Genomic DNA, 21639 nt, shown 5'->3' with positions numbered 1-21639 from the left:
TCATAACAATCCCCTTTAAATGGGCATTTAGGAGGGTTAAGTTTGCAGTGAAACAAAATCCTCTGGCCTGGCACTTGGACAGAGTTCTAACAGTCTTGTATCTAAAATACATGGATTAGAAATAGAGAGAAAGGAACAGATATATTTGAATGACTGATCATGAACAGAAATCACTTGCTTATTCTAATATAAATCTATTTCTGATTGCCTAAAAAGAATGTTGAAACATTTGGCTTCCTAGAAATAACTTGGTTCCAAAGATGAATCTCTGAAAAGGCTCATTCTGGCTTGCACTCATTAAAAACCAAGTCACTCAGATTAATATCAACATTTTGGCAATTCTAATAACAGAGACTGCCAAAAGTACGTTGTCTATCAAATGTACACGGAAGAAAGATGTTAGAATATTAAAAACAGATGTCAGACATATCTATGAAAATACTCATGCTCCCCAAGTACTCCACAAGGCAAGAAGTACAGAAACTCATGAAAGGATGAAATTAATGCATTTCATTCAAATGCTGCCAAATGCCTTACATGTATGTAAACTTGCTTAAGATATGCATACTGAAAGATGTTAAGGAGGATTGAGTCATAATTTGATAATGGCCTTGTACATTAAAATTTGGAGCACAGCAGTTCAAGAAAATGTTAAAGGCTACTTTTTACCGTTTCTTATTTAAACTGTCAAATTCTCTTCATATTCTGTTACAGAGAAAGCATGCAAGGTCTTCACATTATTGAGTATTTATTTACATTTTAATTATTATTCTACTGACAAAGTTCACATAAAAAGCTCCTACTAGAAAAACATCTACACAACTCACTGAAAGTACTCATCACATAAAAAGAGCTTATTGTCTAAAATACAAAAAAAAAAAACACTCAGAAAACCTAAATGTCTTAAGAATTTATTTGAGCAGGCACAGAACATGCTTTCATCTTCTGCTCTAGTTACTTTCAATATTGACAACTCAAAGCAGTAAAAATGAAACAGCTTCCAAACAGAAAATCATGAGGAGCGGCAGATTTTTTTTTTCCTCCTTAAGAAGCCTTGGGTTCTTTTTAATTGTCAGAAAAAGAAAAGATTTTACTTCTAGAAGAGATGTTAGAGATTTCAGGCACAGAAAAATCACCTTACAAATAACCAAAAGTGCCACATATCATAGATTCAGGGGGTAGAATATTGAAAATTAAATACAATAAAATTTAAAAAACCTACAAAAATACAAGTTTCAGCTATTGTAAAACTCCTTACATAATAACAGGCAATGACAATACTGTATTTCCTACGAGATGATATTATTGGAAGCCCACAATCAAGAAACTTGAACAAAGTATTTTGAATTAATGACTGAAGTTTTGATTTCCTACCAAAATCACCACTTCCGTAAGAAGGGGGCGACAGCTCTGTAAAATTAATCATCTGACATTCACTTGAGGAAGCAGAGCAAAACAAGACTTGTCTTGATTTTAAGCTAAAGGTTGAATGCACACTAAAATAACAAAGGTTTTCAAAGGCAAAGACCAGCTGTTTGACATTAAAAGGATGAAGGATGACACAATAGTAACATAAAAGCACTATAACACAATACAATCACAGAATCATTAAGGTTGGAAAGATCACCAAGATCACCTCATCCAACCAGCAAGGCATGCCTGCAACCACTCCAACCACGACCTCCAGTGCCAGCCAGGCACACTGCTGGCTCGTGCTCAGCATGTCAGCTAACACCTCCCGATGCAACGTCCTAACAGGAGTGCCAGTAGCATTGTCTGTTCTTCAAAGATTTCAAAACCCTGCTCGTTTCATCTCATGGTTTAAAGCCTCGCAGCTCTGCAGGGCACGGCCGCCCAGCACCAGTCCTGCTGCCACAGCAGCTGCCTCTGTGTCCAACCAGGCCCGCAACCACAACCACCCATTTTACAATCATCCCCTTACAATTAACAGATGTGAAAGCAAAGTTGGCATATATGGATGGCTGACTTTTTTTTCCCTTGGAATAACCTGGTTATATCCAGTTTCCGCAGCAATTCTAAGAGTGTTTACATTGTTTTTTTTCATTTCCCTTTTCTAATAATACAAAGCAGACGCGGTGTGCCTGATTTTCCTCAGGAGGCGGTGGGAGAGGAAGGGTGCTCCTGGCTCCTGCACGGAATGCGTTGAGGGGAGAGGAAGGGGGGCCGCAGCCGGGTTATTTATTTTGTTAATATCTTTGGACCCCAAGGGCCCCATTCTCGTCCTCCCTGGCCGATCTCCAGACTCAGGCTGTCAGCCAGGGAGAGTGTAACGTCCTCAGGCTACGGCCCATTTTCAGGTTTCTCCTCGGCTCTCCCCAGCATTTCCATCAGCTCAGGGGAGGCTGTGCTGTCACCCACCTGGCACTGTGTGGCTGTGAGCCGGCCATCGCCTGCCTGGGCTCCCCAAGGCTCACATCACCCCGCAGTCACCGACCTAACCTTGTCACCCCAAGTCTTCCCACCCCCTCACCAGCCCTGTGAGAAATCCCTGGGCTGAGACTGGGGGCCTGGATTTCCCCCCTCAGGGGTGACTCACTGGCAATTACTCCCCTTCCGTGTTTTCCTTCTCTTCTGGCTCCTCAGGGAGGCCCAATATTTAATTACAGCTCCATGAAAGAACTAGATATTTAATTACGTGATTATGTCAGAAAGCTTAGCTTAACACAGCATCATAAATCCTCAAAAATGTGTTCATGTTGGCTTTAAGCTGAAGCAGAAATTGCAAACAGGCCAGTTGCATTCTTTAAGCACTGGAAACAGAAGCAGCATCAGACAAGGATGCATACACTTATATTTTTCCAGTAAAAATATCAAACCTTAAAAAAAAACTACTCAAAATTAAGCTTAGTTGCTTATCCTACTGACATAAGGGTATGTCTACCTAGAACAGTGTGGTTCATTAAATGGCTAACCAGACAGAGCTTGGTGCTAATGAGACCATCTTGCCTCCAGAGCCTTGACAAGCCAGCCTGCCGGGTCCTGCCTGGTGCCACGTTGCTTCCTCTAACAGCATTATACCAGGAATACACCAGCTAATTATGTATACATGCAGTTTTTCAAAGCCTAAATCAAGTTCTAAACAAGGCCATATGGGGGGGAGGTGTAAAGGGATAAACAAATAGTTTTCTCTTTACCTTAGGGTTTAGAATTATTATGAGAGCCTTGAATCAACGGCACTATAACAGAAACAAAAAACATACAAAATGCCTTGATGGCACAGCTGTGCAATGGGAAATTCCACTGGGACATTCCCACTGGGATAAGAACTCCAGTCAGAAGCACAAACTGGGATGCTACTGAAGTCATGGCCAAATTAGACAGCAAGCCTGGTTTTAAACATTTACTCTGCACCATGAACACACACTGATAGGCAAATGGCTGCAGTAGTTCAAACTAACCCCAGGGAGCTCAGGTTTGTTCTAACTGCTATGGAAAACTACCTCTGTCCTGGTAGGCTATATGCCACATTGAGTTATTTCTGGTCCTTACACAGTTGGTATAAAGACTCAGAGGCAGCTCAACCAACATACTGTCTGCTCTGGCTAAATAGACAGGAGTAAAATGTGAATGCATGTGATACCCTACTTGAATTAATAATGCTGGCTGATCCAGTATTACTAATAGTGAAACCATAACCTGGGAAAACATTTCTTGCTGCAACGACAGGCTGTAAAATGGGAAGTTTGGCCTTCAGAAAGTATCCTGATTCTCTACTGGCCTCACATGGCCAGGTGGTCCTTGATCAAAGCCCACGTGTAACATATTTAAAATGCCATCTGACCCAGGGCAGCCCTGTGACATATACCACTCCTACAAACATCTTATATTACTACCACAAACATCCATCTCACTGTCCAAGCAACAAAGTATGGATTTCATATCAAATTCCATGATAAAGTGTAATCTGACTCTCACGTCTCCTCTAGTCCCAATAGTAAAACTATTTACTTAGACATCAATTTAGCAGTGAACATAGGATTAAGCGTAACCTATGCTTAAGGATGAATGGCACGCTCCCCTTCCTGCCATGGCTAGAAAAGGCATTCTAGGATTTCATCCTGATGCCTGCATTGCTGTATCATAAAGCTCCCAAATACTTTTGGGGTTATCCTTTTTTATACACCGACACTCAAAAGAGAAAGCACACTGCACCTCCTGCCCTGCTCAGATACGCCAGAGAATTAGAGATCACACAGACAGGTTGCAACAGACTGAAACACAAACTGCTGCTCCCTCCAGACCTACGAAACTTTAATTCTCATCTCCGTTTGTAAAAGGTAAGAGATGCACAGTTTTGGTGACAGTCTCCTATAGATCTCAAGATACCACTAAAAGCACAGTCTGATCTCTCTCTCTCTAGGTCAAAATAGAAGGCAGAGCTCCTTCTCTGTGGAAGATGAGTGTGATACCTCATAAGACAGTCATGACGGCTGAAATCTGAAATGTTTTGCCAATTCCCTTTATGCCAAAAGCCAAACGAAATTGATAACCCTGAGCAGCTACTGCTAAGATAGAGAACAGAGCTCCTCTGAACATCTGGCTAATATATCTGACCTGTGTGCTGTTTCGCAGGAGGATTCTGACATCCTAGTAGCAATATATGCTGTTCGTGCTCTAGGTGCATTTTTTATTTTATAAAGTGCTGTCTACAAAGTGGCAAACTGTAGCTTCACCATGCACTGATTGAATTATCTTTAAACTTTCTCAGCCTGTAATGTAGATACACAGCACAACAGTACAAAAGTCAGCTTCTAATGCATATACTTAAAGTTGTGTTATCTTTGCAACACTAAAAACCATTTAGGAAATAAAAATACCCAAACAGAGCAATGAAATAACATTTCATATGTATTTAAGTCAAGTGTCAACAGCCACTAAGAGTAAACCCATAAAATCCACTTCCTCTCTATTATGTGTCAGCTTCAGTCAAAGGAGGGATCAAGACGAAGTCTGAGCACTTTTGCCTCTACACAAACAAAGCACAAAAAGAATGCATAAACAGAATTTACATCTGCTACAAATAATTTGAAGTAAATTTTATTACTGTTTTCTATCTGCATTTTTCAATCTTGGGAAAAAGTAATTAATGTTTGAACACAGCACAGCTCATGACTACAGAAATTACTCAGACCACCCCATCCCTACAGTAAGATCAGAAACCACAACTGGAGGAGGTAATCAGACTGGTTGATGTACTTCAGATTCAAGATCTGATTAACAGAGTTAATTTCCATTAAATTCCATAGCAGTTAAGGCAGCCAAGCCATGCTGTCAGGTTTTAATCGTCAACAGAACTGAAAGCAGTGGCTGCCTTCGTAAGAGAGGAATATGCTCCAATCGTGGGATTGAGCAGCACAGAAAATAACAGCCCAACCTGATTGCTCCTTTACTCAGACCATGCAGAGCTGTTCTCTGCCATCAGTTCTTAGTCCAGTGCAGTTTTACAGACCTGCAGATGAGAGCCTATCACATCCCACAGGAGATCATTAAACAGATAATTCCTCTTTTACAAGATCCTTAGCTTTATAGTCACAATCCACATTTTCCTCCTAGCTACATTCATTCATCTTTATTCCAAGTCTTCCTGAAATGCATCTTTGAGTAATAAGCTATTAGACAATTTGTCTTCTGTCTCTACACTCTTGCAACAATGAATAGATTACATTGTCAGAACTATAACACCACAAATTTCCAGTGCACACTTTCAACAATAAGGTATTAGGTATTCTAATAAATACAAGGTTATAACTAGAGGAAATGAATTACCAAGTTATAGATCAGCGAGCAAAAGGTGAAACTGCTGAAGAGATGCTCTTATTAGATTATCCACCTCAAGGCTTATTTATAGCCTTCACTGTGCTTCCCTATTCATCATTTTTATGGTATGTAGAAAGAGGTACAAAGCACAAATTGCCTTTTTTTAATTAACATGGACATTTTAGATAGGCTCAGAGCAGCATAACCAGGCTAGGTTACTTTTTTTCTTCCAAAACATGAAAGCAGAAAACCTATCTTATTGATCTGGTAGAGCTGTTAAAAGCATTGAATAAATTCCCTATCAGTCTATTCAGCACACTTGTCAGCTTGCCACTTCTCAATATGCTTGCCTATGATTTGCCAAGAAATACCAACAGGCTGGGAGTAGCTCCACTGAAAATGCCCCAAGGGTTTTGGCAGAGAGTGAGCTGCAGGAGCCAGCACCAAGCCTGGTCTACCTGGAGCAAAGACAACTTAGAAGGGATCAAAGAACAGCCCTCCAGTACCTACAGAGAGCCTCAAAAAGAGGATAAAAATAAAAATTAAAAAAAGGCATTAGCTGAAATAAGAATGGTCTTCAGGGAAAACTTTTTCCCCAAAGGACAGTCACATTTGGTTGAGCACCTTCATCTGGCCTCACAACTGAGCCTGCTTTGCACAGGATGTTGGTTATGAGTACTCAGAGGCTCTAACTAGAACTACCCTAGGAACCCAGGCTGCACTCAGGACTTAATGATTTCAACAGTTAGCATGGAAGGGACTTTTTAAATTGCACTCAAACAACTCTGCCTCTTCCAGCTCTGGAAAGGTTGACGCTGCGTAAGGCCAACATCACCAGTCGCGACAATCTCAACCTGTTGGGACAGCATAACCCAACCAGCAGCTTAACAACACTGGCAGCCATGTTACACTAAGGCTCCTTCTAATAACATCGAGTAGGAAAGAGTGGGAAGATGTTGATGTTGACAGCTTGGGCTGCGCAGAAGCATAAATTAAGCTGAAACTGGTAATGAAGATTATTCTGAAATCATTTTCTGAGGAACCCCTCAACTTGCCCAGGGTCACTGGCAACAAAGATACCTCAATATCTCAACATCTCAAAATAAAAAGAGGAAAAAAAATGCATGAACATGGTCACTTTAACATAATGAGTAAAGAACACCCACCAAAAAATGTGACTTTGCAATTACAGCCTGCATTTGAAGCTTTGATAAGGAATACAGCACTTGCACAAAAACTGAATGAGCATGCACTTCCCAGCAGCTCCCTCATCACTGCTTTAATATCAGGATCAGATCTGGAGTTGCAAACACTGTTCCACTTGGTCCTATAGCTTTATTACTATCTCTTTTAGATGTTTTAGTACATATATCCATCTCTTCAATGTCTGCAAGGGATACCATATTCTTAGCACTATCATATATAGGGAAAGAATCTTTAGAAATACTTAGCTTTTAAAAAACATGTAGCATTTCTCTTCAGTGCAATTTAAGTGGTCTCTATAGATGGAATGAATTACAGCACGCTGTCAGGATTTCCAGAAAAGGTCCTTCCACTCCAGGAAAGTTCAGTTGCATTCTGTTTAATTGCTCTTGGCAAGCTTGCACTATTGTTTTTGTACAAACAGAAGTAAATTTGCTATAAATAAAAAATGGAACTTTACATGAACGAAGAAAACATCAAATTCCCTAATCTTCAAAAGAAATTCTATCCCTGAATAATTAACTATGATATATTTATAAAACTAGAATAATTGAAAACAGGATTCTAAGTTGATTCATGTAGACTGCGCTGAAATATTTATTATTGCAAGTCCAGAAGATCTGTCTGGGTTTTGTCACTGGAAATGTCTAAACTCAGTGTCCAGATGTTTATTTAAGTTGCTCCCACATAGTTCTAATGTCAATTACCAGGGGTTATCAGAGAGCATCACTGTGTATCTTCCTTGACTAATATTCTCATTTCTTCTGCATCTTTGATGTTTTCTTTCATTAAAATTCCTGGCTCACAGCCACAAAAATCTGCTGTGCAGGCAAAAAAACCTCGTCTGCAGACATGACATATGATGATGCCCTATGTCTGTGCAAGGATAATATTTATCATCAGCTATCATTCAAGCAGTGCTATAATCAGTACAATGCCAATTTAAAGCAGCTCCAACCAATAGATGTGAAATCAATGAAGGAACACTTTTAACTGATACAAATCAATTGTGTCAGTAAATAAAATATTATTACTTGAAATGAAGACTTTATGAATCTGTGTTACTTTCTTCCCAAACCCCCCCCCCCCCCCCCCCCCCCCCCCCCCCAGCCCCTTTCAGGAAAAAGCAGGGAGAAGGCCAATGATAAAGTAATTTCACACATAATTACAACTGGAATTGATAATTGATGGATCTGTAGCTCTGGAAACCACAATTACACTGAGACTTTCATAGTAACCAGGAGACAATGCAGGACACTCCTAGCTGACGCAAACAGAATGAGTTTATCACACAGCTTATGAAGACTTCCTACACTCAAATATAAACTCTTAGTTAACAGCTCATTTTTATATAAATCTGTTGCCCAAACCCTGTTGGTTCATCTTGATTTGTAGGCAAGTTATCAAAGAGTTATTGTTACTATTTGTAAGAAAACAGAAGAAAAAAAAAAAAATCAATGCCAATTCAATAATTGGAAATAGAGACACAAGATGCCTGGGAAAAAAAAAAAAAAACACCACCACCTCATGTTTTCATGCCAGAAGCCAAATAAACCAGGTTCCTCCCTTGGGAAAGAATGGCACTATTTTAATTCTCCCAGATCAGTACAAGTGGACACCTCACAGCATTAAAGGACAATGGTCTAAATGACTTCCAACCAAAAATCTCATTGATCTTGTAATTCATATCACACCTTCCAGAGTTGGTTTGGAAGAAATGTTTCCACCTATCAGGTAATGTCCTGGCAGCTAAGTCTCCAACACGGTTGACTCAGTCTGTTCAACTGAGACCCCCAACAAATATTGTCATCACACCTCCAGTTTCAGTTGCAATTCCACATGCATATTAAGAAAATCCCATGGCTTCTGCCGAAAGCAAGTTTCTTCACACAATCACACACAGCTGGCACTGCACACAACCTGTAGGTCACAGCCAGGTTGGGTAAGGCCCTGGCAGCCTGATCGAGTGCCTGATTTAGTGGCTGGAAACCTTGCTTGCTGCAGATGGGCTGGAACTAAATAATCTTTGAGATCACTTCCAACCCAAGACATTCTGTAATGATTCTATGATAGAGGTGGATGAAGGGGACCATGTTACAACCAGAGCAGGCCACTTCCACTGCCATCTAACTCAGCGTAAATTAAATATACACTATGGGCAACAAATAACAATAGGGAAAACATTTTGAAAAAAAACTGAAGAAAGACACAGACAAAACTCTGCACATGAAGTTCCTATTCAGCAGAAGCATATTAAAAAATACCTCCTACAAAGTGCTCACCTTCAGAGACTCAGTAAAAGCTCAGACTGCCACTACTTGCCAAGCTATATCACTGCCTCAGTCTGATAAGTATCATCATCAATATCAGCTGTGTGGAAGTAATATGAATATATTCATTAAGCATCACAGCTCCACTCATTTCCCTCACAACTTCAGTGAGGATGTGCCCATTGGTGCATGATGCAGCTATGCTCCCCAGTATCACAGTCAAAAGAAAAGCAGTGAGGCTGTCACAGTACAAGTTCTTCTAAATTTCCCTGTCAGAAAATCATCCTTATGCATAATGCTGGAAGACACATTTGCTCATACCTGGATGATGAAAAGTAAAATCAGTTCAGCTTTTTGTTCAGTTTTTCTGGCAAGTTACAAATCAATTTGCTTCCCATACACATTTCATTGTACTTGTTTGTGTCATTGCCTCACAGTCAGTAATTGCTTAACAACTGTTATCCACATTTCCCATGAACAGAGAGATTAAACAAAACACAGAGGCAATATCCCAGCTCAACAGAGCACTTGCATATAAATGTTCCTAGAGGAATGACGCCTTCTCTTCAGTGTACGCTTTCACACTTCAACAAATCAAAGGCCCACTTAGTAAAACCTTATTAACAAAATGATCAAACAGTTGCTTTAAATAAAAGATAACGTCTCCAAAACTTTGCATACTTACATATGCAATAGCAATTACAGTATTTACAAAGGAGTCAGCGCGCATCCCATGGAAAGCCAATGTGAATAAAAGATATTTGGACTACGGTCAGCCAACATTTGCTGGCCACAATGTCACCAGTGACAAAGCACTGCAGAAATGTGAGAATAAAACACAATTATCACCTTGAGAGGGGAAAAAAAAGAAACAACCACACAGAGCAAAATAAATGTTGTTTTCACACAGCTGCCCTTTCCACTTTCCCTTTCCCTCCGAGAATCTGGGAGTTCACAACCACCATCCCTCCCCCTCCCCCCCCCCCCCCCCCCCCCCCCCCCAAAAAAAAAAAACAGTACAAAAGCAGGAATTCTCAGAGGTGATCTGATCTCCCCCTACCCCCACCCCTCACACACAGAAAATCCACCCAAAAAAAGAACAGAAAAGTCAAGAATTCGTTGCAATTCACCTGGCTCAGGGATACTCTACCTACAGCTCAGTCTTGAGAGGGTGCCCTCTGCAAGGCTGCTAAAGGCTGCCAGCTGGTGGTGTGTCCAGCACAGGAACTGCCTGTGAGTTCCACACAGAAACCCCCAAACTATTGCCCAGAAGCTGCACATGGAACATGACAGCTTTTCCCGTGGCTCCCACACAAGTTTCAATCAATCAGTCCGTAGGGTCTGGGTGTTCTCCTAGCTGCTGATGCAGTGTCCCTGTGGCACGTTCAGGAACCAAAGCGCAGAGCTGTGCTTGTCACGTTCTGCGTTTGCAGGCCTTATTCCCTCCATACAGGAACCCAAACCAGACACTTGTACCTATCTCAAAGTCCACAGAAGCAGCCCACAAGCCATCAGACTAAAAACCGCTGAATTGAATCTATAAAAAACTGGGTAAGCCTCTAGATGACCCTTTCTAGCCTTTAACTATTCTTACACTCAAAAAAAGTTAACGCACAGCAGCATTTAGATCTTCAATTCTCCCAAAAGCTATTTTTCAAGTACTTAACGTTATCTTTTAGGCTGCTAAATCCCCTAGATCACGCTATCCACACAGCTGGCAAACCAGACTCCACCTTCTCTCCCTCAGGAAAGCTTCCACCTGTGAGCAGAAATTGGCCAAGAGGTACTTCTGCAGGCAGCTGGCAATCAGGGACTCCTACCACGTCCCAGGCCATGCAAAAACCAAGGGACTGCACGTGCTGCCACACAGACACCTCTCATGTGCTGCAGCTATCAGATTTGCTGCACACCATTTAAGCACTCAGTGCTACCTTCCAGACCAACATGATCGTCCAGCTTCAGGTCTTACTGATCTTATCAATTCCTTTTAGTTTTCTTTCCATTCATAACACCTGTTCCTTAACTCCATCTCCAGTGTCTTTCTTGTTAAGCAGCAAAAGAAAGAAAAAAAATTCTCGATTTTCCCCCAGCTTTGCCTACAAACTTCACACGGACAAAACAACACATTATTCACACGAGGAGCTTCAAAAAACACAATTTTGATTCTTTATTTTCTGCCAGGTTAACAGTTCACTCCCACAAAACAGAACAACCTCCTCAATTCCCAGCATATGTTTTGAGCTGTTCCAAACTGGAAAACAGTGAAATACAGAACACCACACCTAACCAGAAACTTACACATGGCTCCATCATTCCACCACTCACCCTCTTGATCAGGGGACTCTGTTTATATCTGACTCTTTAACCACCCACAAAATCTCAGCATAGAGAATACATCCGCATTCAGAATCCAGGATGATCCCCCTACAAAAGTATACACGTTTGGCAGCAATTTATGATTTGGTTCTGCATTCACACAGCTCTCCCTCCACAACACTCCCCAGCACTGTGCTGAGCAGCTGTTAGTTGGGCAATCCACTTCACCTGTTACAGCAGCAATTTTTTTTCTTAAAGGCAAGGTTCACCCATTGAAAGGATTCACTTCAGCAAGTTCCAACATGTTAAGCATTATCAAAACACAGATCAAAAGCCGTTTCTGCTTCACAGTTTAGATAGCAAAAGTAACCCTTAAGAGCCCAAGAAAGAGAATGTAGCTTTTGTTATAACCAAAAAGCGGTCAGCAGAAGCCTACATTGAACTTAAACCAAGTTCTTCACTGTGTAGCTTTAATTCCTTTAGCACTGGGTAGCAATTGGACAGATCAGTACGACGGGAAAGGCATTACAACAAAAATTTGACGACGGAAGGTTCAGCATGACAGAAGGATGCTACTAAGGAAGGAAGAAGATTGCTTACCCATATCAGAAGATTCTAAGTTCACAGGGAAAATCTTCACCAAGAAATCTCCAGAAAGACACCCTTCCCCACCAAGCACCAGCCCTTCAGTGAGACCTAAGAGAGGGGCAGCCAGGCTCCACCCCTCCCAGTCACACGGCTGAATTGCCTTCACCTGTGCTCCCAGCACTGACCGGGTCCTTTCCCAGGTGCTCAATCAGTGGGTCAGGCCATGACTCAACAGTTACCATAGACACTGGAAAAGCCACACATGGTAGCATAACAGGGTGGAATAATGCAGTCAGGAACAAGAGGGACACAAACAGGCCTGGAAAGGTAACAAACTATGCTTCAAGGTTCACCTATGCTGGTGAGATGCTGTGTATAGAAGCACAGAAAAAGAAAACAAAACAAACCACACAACAGAGAGGTAAGGATATAGGAGTGGTAAGGAGAAAGAGATATAAGGCCTCAAAGTGTCATACACCTGTACAGCATGCAGTCTGAGCTTTGCTACAAGGGTAGCTACAGCAAAAAAGCACATTCATGTCCCTGCAGACATTAGAGTGAGGTATGTAGGTGTTCAGGTGCACAGCTGGTCTTTAAATCGAGTTGCAGAAAGCAAGAGGAGGCTGCAATGGCAGCAGTCTGCAAGGCATGTGGCAAAGTTAATTGCAGGAACTGGAGTGTCTGATATGAACACTGGAATACATATGAAAGGGAATGGATTGCATAGAGATGTTCTTATGAGAGTGGAGTCTCAGAGAAGGAAAAAACATACAGCTGGTGAGAAGCCAATAAATAATTGAAACAAGAAACCTGAGAGAGGAAAGGGCATGGGGAAGAGGTATCACAGATGAGGAACAGATTACACAATTTAAAAAAATGCCACATAAAACTTAGCAGCAGTTCTGCCTGCCAAACCACATTCCCAGGGAAAGGACTGTGCCACGCGGATTATCTGAGAGCTCACAGAGCATTAGGGAAAGAGTATCTGCCTGCTAGAAAAGTGCTATTGGTGGCATTAGCTGCTTTATGCACTCAATAAGTGGCAGAGACTTTCAGCCCTCTTTCTCAATGTGAGCTTTTTGAATGCCTCACATCTTGGTTTCTGGCGACATGTGCAGTATGTACACACCCAGGGAAAGCCTTGCACACACAGCTGTCCTGTATGCACTGCTGCTGGAGCATCTCAGAAGGTAGGTTATGCCAGGCTACACAAGGGATCTGAGGTTTGTTTCTTAAAGCTACAATAAACTCACAGCAGGATTTGAATACGCTAGTCAGTAGTGGAATATCACTGAGAAACACTTCTCATTTGTGTTCTGTATATTTCAAAATTCATAATAAAAGGCAGAAAATGTTACTGTAAGGAAGATTTGTTTTTTATCTTCAAAGAACAGCTAAGTCTGTAAAATACATAGGACTTATTTTCTCCAAGAAAACCAGAGGCAATCTTTTAATTTACAGTACCAGACTATGAAAAAATAGCATTCCAAAGTTTGAAAGCACTGTACAAAAATATGGAAAAACACCAAAACCTTTAATAAAAATACTGAAATGTTCAGATTAATTTAATCTCTTGAAGTGCTTTGCAGTAGTCTCCAAATATGAAACAGCAGAATCCCTTAAAGCACAAACAGAATTAAGTTAGGTAAAAACTTCATGTTCTTTTCTATTTACAGCACAGTGGCAGAAAGCGTTACTGGAAGCTACGGGCATAGAAACAAGTTCTCATAATAGGAAGAAAATGATCACAAATTTATTGTAGTCATTTGGATGTGTACTGTCACCATATGGTAAAAGACAGATGACCTTCATAGACTATGCCTCAATAGAGGTACCTCACATTTATACAAAGAAGAGATGTCATAAATACAGTTTCCACCCAGCAGCTCATAGGCACCTTAGCTAACTTTACAGACTTGGATTATGAGGCTCTTTACACTTACATTTCCCAGCAAAAGAAACCTTCTCTTGTAGATGATTCATCATAGCTTGGAAAAGGAGCTCACTTCACTGTAGTTGAAAACTGTTGAGCTTTCCGCAAAGATTAAATGCCACAAGTGTTCCAAAACCAGTCTCCAAATAATACTGGGCTTATCACTTAATAAACCTCACAAGTACAAGCATTATTATGAACCCTTCCCATAGCTGTAATGTTAAAATGTTCAGAAACAACTAATTAGATCAATATTCACGTTTGGGTTTTAAGAAGTATTGCATAAGGATCAGTTACGTGGCTCATTCTCTGACACCCCTTCCTGAATTCAGTCGTCTGCTGAAAAATCATCTTCATCTCTCACTTCTCTGTATTGCATTGCAGCCCCCCCCTCTGGTTCAAAGCTGGTCATTTTTATATTCAACCTCTCCGCAAGCTTCTGTGCTGCAAGTTTGGCTTGCATTTCCTATTAAAAAAAAGACACAAGTTAGAAAAATTGTTTTCGTCATTTTTATCCAGGTTGCAAAAGACCCAACCAACCAAAGAAGAAACTTGACACAATAAAATATTGGTAACTCCAGATTGGATTTAATTAAAATATCTAGTAACTAACGAAAAAAAGATAAATTTATTTACATTTAATACCTAACTGCTCTGTTAGTATTTGAAGACAGCTTTGTTTTTTGAGTTGAAGACCTGAAATTCCCTCTCTGACAGTTCCCATCTCACTTCTGTCAGAACAAAATCAGTCTACATATCAGCCTTGTACGTAACCAATACCAATAGCAATGCTATTCATTCAGCAACTCAGCAATTCAGCAAAAAAGTCCTTCATTTTACAAATAAATTAGCTTCCTTCAAGTATCAAAGACAAAATTAGCAAAGTGCTTGTAAAATAGTAATTAGCAACAAACACTTTTACAGTAGCACCTAGTTTAAAACATTAGCTCTGCATCATTTGGGAAGTCAAAATGGAAATCCATTACAAAAGAATTTAGCAAGCAATTTCCTTAAAGAACTTCACAACTTGGCACAGAATAAACTAAGCCAACGGCAGTTATTGTGTGTCTTAAGATCACTGGATACCACTGGGCCACCATTTATGGAAGGGCCAAAAAATGAATTAAATCTAATAGACAAGATCCATACTTTTATTTCTAGTCAGAGATGAAAAGATCGTAATGAAGTTAGCGTAACTGCACAGAAGAACAACACCAGATGTTGTTTAGTGCAGGAATAGCCATTTCAGAAGAGTTTCACACATTGTTGAATCACATCATTAAGAGACTCAAATACAGTCTTCTCAAAGTCTGGCAATCCCAATTTTATTATCAAATTCAAAAGTATCAAAGGATGTCTTTATGCTTTCTTCTTGTTTTGGTGAGTTTTTTGGTAAGGGTTGTAGTAATTAAATAATTATTTTTCCAGATAAATCAGAAATTCTTACCTCATAAGCTTCTTTTTGCTGTATCTGAATTGCTATGGACTCCTCAATAGACAACAGCTTAGCAGGGGAGTGGTGAAGCGGTGGTAGCCGAGCTGCTGTGATGTCATTCAAATGTTTCTTATCTCTAAGTCTTCTTTCTTCAGCAGTAATTGGAGAGCCAGATCCCCCAGGTGACTGACTGGGTGAGGAACCACGCGATGATCCGCTCTGCTCTCCTGATAACCTGCAAGTGATCAAACACAGAGGTTGTAACCAACATTTGAAACACACGGCTCAGAACTTCAGTTCTAAAATTTAATTTCAACACGTAAGGGTACAAAAGTAGAAAGAGCATCTGAAGTGTAATGATACCGTTCTCAAATAAACAAGCATAGGATCACAGAGGCTGGGAATGACCTCTAAGATCATCTAGTCCAACTGTCTGCCTATTACCAACATTGCCCACTAAGCCACGTCCCTCAGTACTACACCTACCCTTTACTGTTTCACCTCCAGAGAAAACTAAAAATATCAGCATTCTCCTCACCTAGTAGGATACAGCTTCTCTACATAGAAACAGTGTCACAATTGTTCCTCGCAGCAGACAAAAAATGAACACCAATTAATAGGCAACCACAAAACAGCAACGCTTTGGGAGTCAAGAGAAACAGAAATTGTTATTATTGCCAATATTCACAACAAGAATTGCAGATTCACAAAGATGCAGGAAAAGCAAACGGCCACTTGCTGTTGAAATTTTACAAGTTCTAGAATTAATCCAGAAGAAAGTTCTACCAAATGTCCAATAGTTTTATAGCTTAAGCTATGAAATTTTATGAAGATTATGACTTTTTTTTTTCAAACTGGTAGATTCAGACCACCACTCAGCACTGAGATTCTGCAGTACTTAACAAAAGAGCCAATATATTAGCACAGCATGTCATGTGACTTTAAATCTCCTAATTCACCAGGAGAAAATAAACCAACCTTGCTTTTTCTGCAACATTTTCAATCTTAAACAAGTTGATTATTCCTGTCTAGAACAGATTCCTGTATTCCATAATACTTACGCATTTGTTTTGAATTTGCTTTTTTTTATGACAGGGTTTTTTGCTCTGGACTCCAGAACTTCAATATAATGTGGTGTCCTGGGGTGCAGGCTTCCAAAAATATTGCCCTTATGTTCAGACACATTCTGCTCTTTTTCCAATACTTTTTCACCATTATCTCCATCTCCAATGGTGACTTTTTGAAAAGCATCAACCAATGTGTCATTACAGTTGTCTAAAGCACTTTCTGTGCCACCCTCAGTATTGTTCCGAGAGATCTGCTGATCACTGTTCAGGTGACTGCTTGGGGCTGATTGGGAAATAGCTTCACAACAGAGATTCTGATCTTTTATGACAGTCCTTATTTCATCATTTTTGCTCTGAGTCCTCTGATTTTCCAAAGCCATGCTTATGGTATCGTGCCCCAAACATTCTCCCTCCTGTCCTTGGGAAGCAGTCTTAGGAACTTCTTCAGCACGAGAATTGGCACTGAGGACTGGGGGCTCCTTCTGGTGCAGCGCATGTTCACCCAGTGCGATGTGCTGGTTGCTGCTACGAGCCTTGTCCTGTTCTGCCTGGAACTCCAGCCTGACCGCGGACAACAGCTCTGCAGTCCGTGCCAGCTCTTCCTCTTGTGAGATGGCACGCATCAGCTTCTCTGCAAAATCGGAGATCTTCTTGCCCTTATCTGGGAGCTTATCGATGAACTTCCTAAAGTGGTAAAAAACAATTTAAAAAAAATAACAACACGAGTTGTTTAACCGTGTCTGAGCAATCTTATTTCATTCTGGCACACAAAGCTGTTCTACCAGAGCAGCAATCCCAGGCCTCAGTTCTGCCAGCACGCATCTTCCCCTACTACGAGACTTCTGAACGCTGCTAATCCAGACGCAGAGCACCGACAGCCTCGGCCGCTCACACCGACGAGGTTCTCACCCCCTTCTTCCCACCCACGCGCTGCTGTCAGGCTCGCACCCGCCATCTCTCAGCTTTCCCATGCGTCTGGCACGCGGACGGCTCCCAGCACCAACTCCGCACCGCGACAGCGAACGCCCGCAGCAGCAGAACCGCGCCGGCCCCGCCCCACCGCAGCGGACAGAAGGCGGAGAACGGCCGCCCCGCCGGCACCGCGGGCCGCGACCCCGGGGCCTTCGCTCAGCCCAGCGGACACACGGGAGCGCTTTCGCCGCCGACGCCCGCGCGGAACGCGACGCAGACGGCCCCGAGCGGAGCAGCGCTTACTGGTCCGCCAGCAGCCGCTCCTGCCGCCTCAGCATCTCCCGCAGCTCGGGGAGGCTCCGGCCCCGCAGGGAGCCCGCCGCCGCCATGCCGCTCCGGCCCCAAGTCGCCTCTCCGCGGGGCGGCCGCGCGGGCCCGGCGCCACCGGCACCGCTTCCGCAGCTCCGTGGGAGCCGCCATCTTACCGGAAGTGACGGCGGCCGGCGGGGCCCGGCGGGGGGCGCTGCGGCGGCTCGGCCGGGGCGGTGCGGTGAGCCCTGCGGGTGCGGCGATAAGCTGGTGGGGGGCTGCGCTGCAGTCGGACTGGGTGATCTCAGCGCTCATGTCCAATCATTCTGTGATTGCCTTGGCTGAAGAGCCTCTAGCAGAGCTCAGATTCCTGTTGAGGTCTCAGCGTTCAGCTTTCCAGAGATTCTGAATGGTGCCGTTGACCTGAGAATCCCAGGCATCCATGCAGACTGGAAGGAGCGGTCTTGAGAGCAGTCCTGCAGAGAAGGACCTGGGGGTCTTGATGGATGAAAAGCTGAACATGTGTGCTCTTGCTGCTCAGAAGACAAATTGTATCCTGCGCTCCATCAGAAGAGCGGTGGCCAGCAGGGGCAGGGAGGTGATTGTCCCCCTCTGCTCTTGTGAGGCCCCACATGCAGTACTGTGTCCAGTACTGTGGAGATCCCAGTACAAGAAAGACAGGGAGCTGTTGGAGAGGGTCCAGAGGAGAGCCATGAAGAAGACTGGGGACTGGAGCAGCTCCACTACAGACAGGCTGAGTGAGCTGGGTTTGTTCAGCCTGGAGAAAAGAAGGCTGCGGGGTGACCTCATTGCAGCCTTTCAGTACCTAAAGGGAGCCTGCAAACAGGAGGGGAATCAACTCTTTTAAAGGGTAGATAACTGCAGAACAAGGGGAAATGGTTTTAAGTTCAGAGAGGGAAGATTTAGGTTGGATGTCAGGGGGAAATTCTTTACTAGGAGAGTGGTGAGGTGCTGGAACAGGCTGCCCAGAGAGGTTGTGGATGCCCCATGCCTGGAGGTGTTCAAGGCCAGGTTGGATGGGGCCCTGGGCAGCCTGGTCTAGCATTAAATGGGGAGGTTGGTGGCCCTGTATGTGGCAGAGGGATTGGAGGTTCATGATCATTGAGGTCCCTTCCAACCCTGGCCATTCTGTGATACATTACAGTTTCTCTTTTCACACCATGCTTATATTTACAAGTGCTGAACAGAGGCTGAATGTAGGAATGCAAACCTTAGCACAGTGTGCACACACTGCTTCAGGCTTTCATGGCCACAGAAGTGCTGAGTGCAGTGCTGAGCGCTGCCCAGCAGTACAGCCTGAGCTGTGTGCTCATTGCGGGGAGCTTTGGTGCAGCCCAGTCCCTTGGTGCACATAACGGGGAAGAATTGGATTTCTCAGACTGTTAAGCTGTTGTTGTATGAGCAGGATGGCCGGCCGGCCCGCCCTGCAGGAGGAAACGTGTTGAGATGGCTGCGTGCCCCTCTGTTTGTGCAGCTGGGAGGTGTGCGGAAGGGCTGAGGGCCCAGGGAAGTGAGAGGAGCCAGGTGGGCAGCTGCCATGGAAAAACAGCATGGAGGGGCGAAAAAAGCCAAGTGCCTGGCTGCAGGGACCACCTCACTGCCTGTTACGTACAACTTGGATCATCTCCCACAGAAAATCCCACAGGAAACTTTTCTCAAGAGCTCAGGAAAAAGGAAAACACTTTTTGTTGCCAGGAGATCACTTAATGTTGTCAAACACAAGTTTTCTGAATTGTAATGCTGTCTTGTTGTGCTGTCTGGCACTTGCAAGAAGGAATGCTGTAACTCAACGTTTAGCCTCTTTCTCCTGTGCAGATTCGGAAAAAAAAAGGTTGGGCTTGGAAACTGATTCTGCCTCTGTGTAAGTGGCAAAGGAATAATCTCACTAGTCTGCTGCTCTGCACTTAGGTGATGATGGCTCATCTCAGTCTAACTGCTGTAACTACATATGCAGAAAAGTAATTATGGTGAGTTTCAGCCTATCTCCTCATCTGTGCAAACACACAAAAAAAAAAAGAAACAAAAGATGAAGAGAATAAAGTATTCTAATAACAGGACTGTGGGAGTCATGACTGATAGTTTTGCTATCCTTACTTGGAACACCATTCTGCAGTCCTCTTTTGTCCAAGGTCATTGGGAAGTTACATTGTTCATCTTTACAGTTGATGGGAGTTAAATTTTGGAATACCATAATCTGTTTTTGGATGACACACAGTTCCATAATGATGAACTGATGGCTAACATTCGACAGGTGCTAGAATGAAAGATTTTTCATTTATGAAACAAGGGGCAGCATCTAGATGCAATGCAATCTAGACCATCGATTTAGATTCAAATGCCAGGAAGGAAAAGTAGATGGATGCTTTCTCAGTCGATGAGAAGTAGAACGGAAAAATTACAAACTGTAGCCTTGTTTGTCCTGAGCAAGAAGAATCCTTACTAGCCACACTTTGAATGTCAGTAATCACTATCCAGCAGTAGCTAGTACAAGATTAGCCTTAGCACTTTGCTCTTTTCCTGTGGGAAACTGATACATCGCCACTATTTGCAGTACTCAGCAATATTTTTTTTGTTTTCTCCAGACCATAAGTGGATTTTAGGCTTTATTTTGTATCATTTATTCCAACAGTCGATCAACACTCATGTGAGCTATGTATATAAAAAAAACTATTATTTGGGGTTTTTTTAATTATTTCCTATGTAAGAGTATGCTCTTAGGACATTATTTCAAGAGCTCTCATTAGGCACTGTTTTCAGACGGTCTGTTTTCCGTCACATACTTAGAATTCAATTTATTCTACAATAGCATGCCTGTAATTAGTATGCAATTTAATGCTAGGTCTATGAGAAAATTAAATCATTAGAATAGCAATGAAGAAAATCAAGTATATGAACAAAAGAGTAAACTTTGTGAAGAAAGCACAAAATGGGTATTCTAGTCAGATGGCATCTGAAGAGAGGTAGCCATGACTTTTTTACAGGTGAGAGAACTTTCTGTCAGAAGTACACAGGTCATAACTGGTCTTAAAGCTAACACTACCAAGAGCGTTACTTTATCTGGTAAGGGTATCATTTTCATTGTCCTTTTCTCCTATCTCCCATTTTAATAAATAGATCATTATGCTCTTCACTAAGAAATCCTAAGACTTAAGAAATTAGGCTCTGATGGGAGAAAACCTACTTTCTGTTTCCCTGCTCCTAGATGGAAATACTGGGGGCAAGCAAACTGGAATCAAGCCACACGCACAAAATAAACCACTCCTGACATAACAGAAAAAAAAATTGTATGAATATTTAGGACTAAAATGATTTGTTTTCATTTCGTTAAAAACAATAAATCATTGTCATATGTCATTATAGTAATTTATCTTCCCATAACCTTATTTCTCTAAAACACTGCAAACAAAACCTACGCACTTCTGTACTTTTTTTCCAATCTCCAGGTCCCTTTTACTTTGGGGAGTTCTCACATACCTCAAGTTGTGGATGACTGCCACAACCTTGTCTTTTTCTGCATTTCTTCCCTGTTCTAGTGCTGAAGCTTAGGGTCAGAAGGGCCTTACACTCAACAGGGCTCTTCTTCTTTTACAAGTGTAAGTATCTCCAAGAGCTGAATAGGAAGGAAATAGGATGCAAGTGGAATGAAACTGTCAGTGTGTGTCTCCGTTCTGTGCAGTAAGTATTTTCTGTACAGAATTACACACTTACTTCACACAATACTTCTTACCTGTTTGTTTATCCACTTCTAAAAGTCTCCAGATGTCAAAATGAGGACTTAAAGCCTCTCCCAAAAACTTGAGAAAGCAA

At 42.2% G+C, this 21639-nt stretch overlaps 1 protein-coding gene across 2 annotated transcripts in view; it reads right to left on the bottom strand.

The window, feature by feature from the left end:
• Positions 1 to 13885: 13885 nt before the first annotated feature.
• Positions 13886 to 21639, bottom strand: part of MYZAP (myocardial zonula adherens protein) — a 67981-nt gene continuing 60227 nt past the window's right edge. Inside the window, exons 1-4 of one of the 2 annotated variants that reach the window (XM_052672417.1) lie at positions 17806 to 17951; positions 16585 to 17274; positions 15536 to 15758; positions 13886 to 14554 (exon numbers count right to left, since the gene is read on the bottom strand). In XM_052672417.1, coding sequence (XP_052528377.1) covers positions 14417 to 14554; positions 15536 to 15758; positions 16585 to 17274; positions 17806 to 17891 — 1137 coding nt within the window. In that variant the 5' untranslated portion in view covers positions 17892 to 17951 and the 3' untranslated portion in view covers positions 13886 to 14416. Of the gene's footprint in view, positions 14555 to 15535; positions 15759 to 16584; positions 17275 to 17805; positions 17952 to 21639 lie in introns of those variants that run through there. The other variant, XM_052672418.1, reaches the window with a different exon arrangement.

The sequence above is a fragment of the Tympanuchus pallidicinctus genome, unplaced genomic scaffold (genome assembly GCF_026119805.1).
Source record: "Tympanuchus pallidicinctus isolate F22 unplaced genomic scaffold, pur_lepc_1.0 scaffold12, whole genome shotgun sequence".
Taxonomy (NCBI): Eukaryota; Metazoa; Chordata; class Aves; order Galliformes; family Phasianidae; genus Tympanuchus; species Tympanuchus pallidicinctus.
Note: the sequence above shows the minus strand (reverse complement) of the source record. Positions and strands in the feature narration are given on the sequence as shown.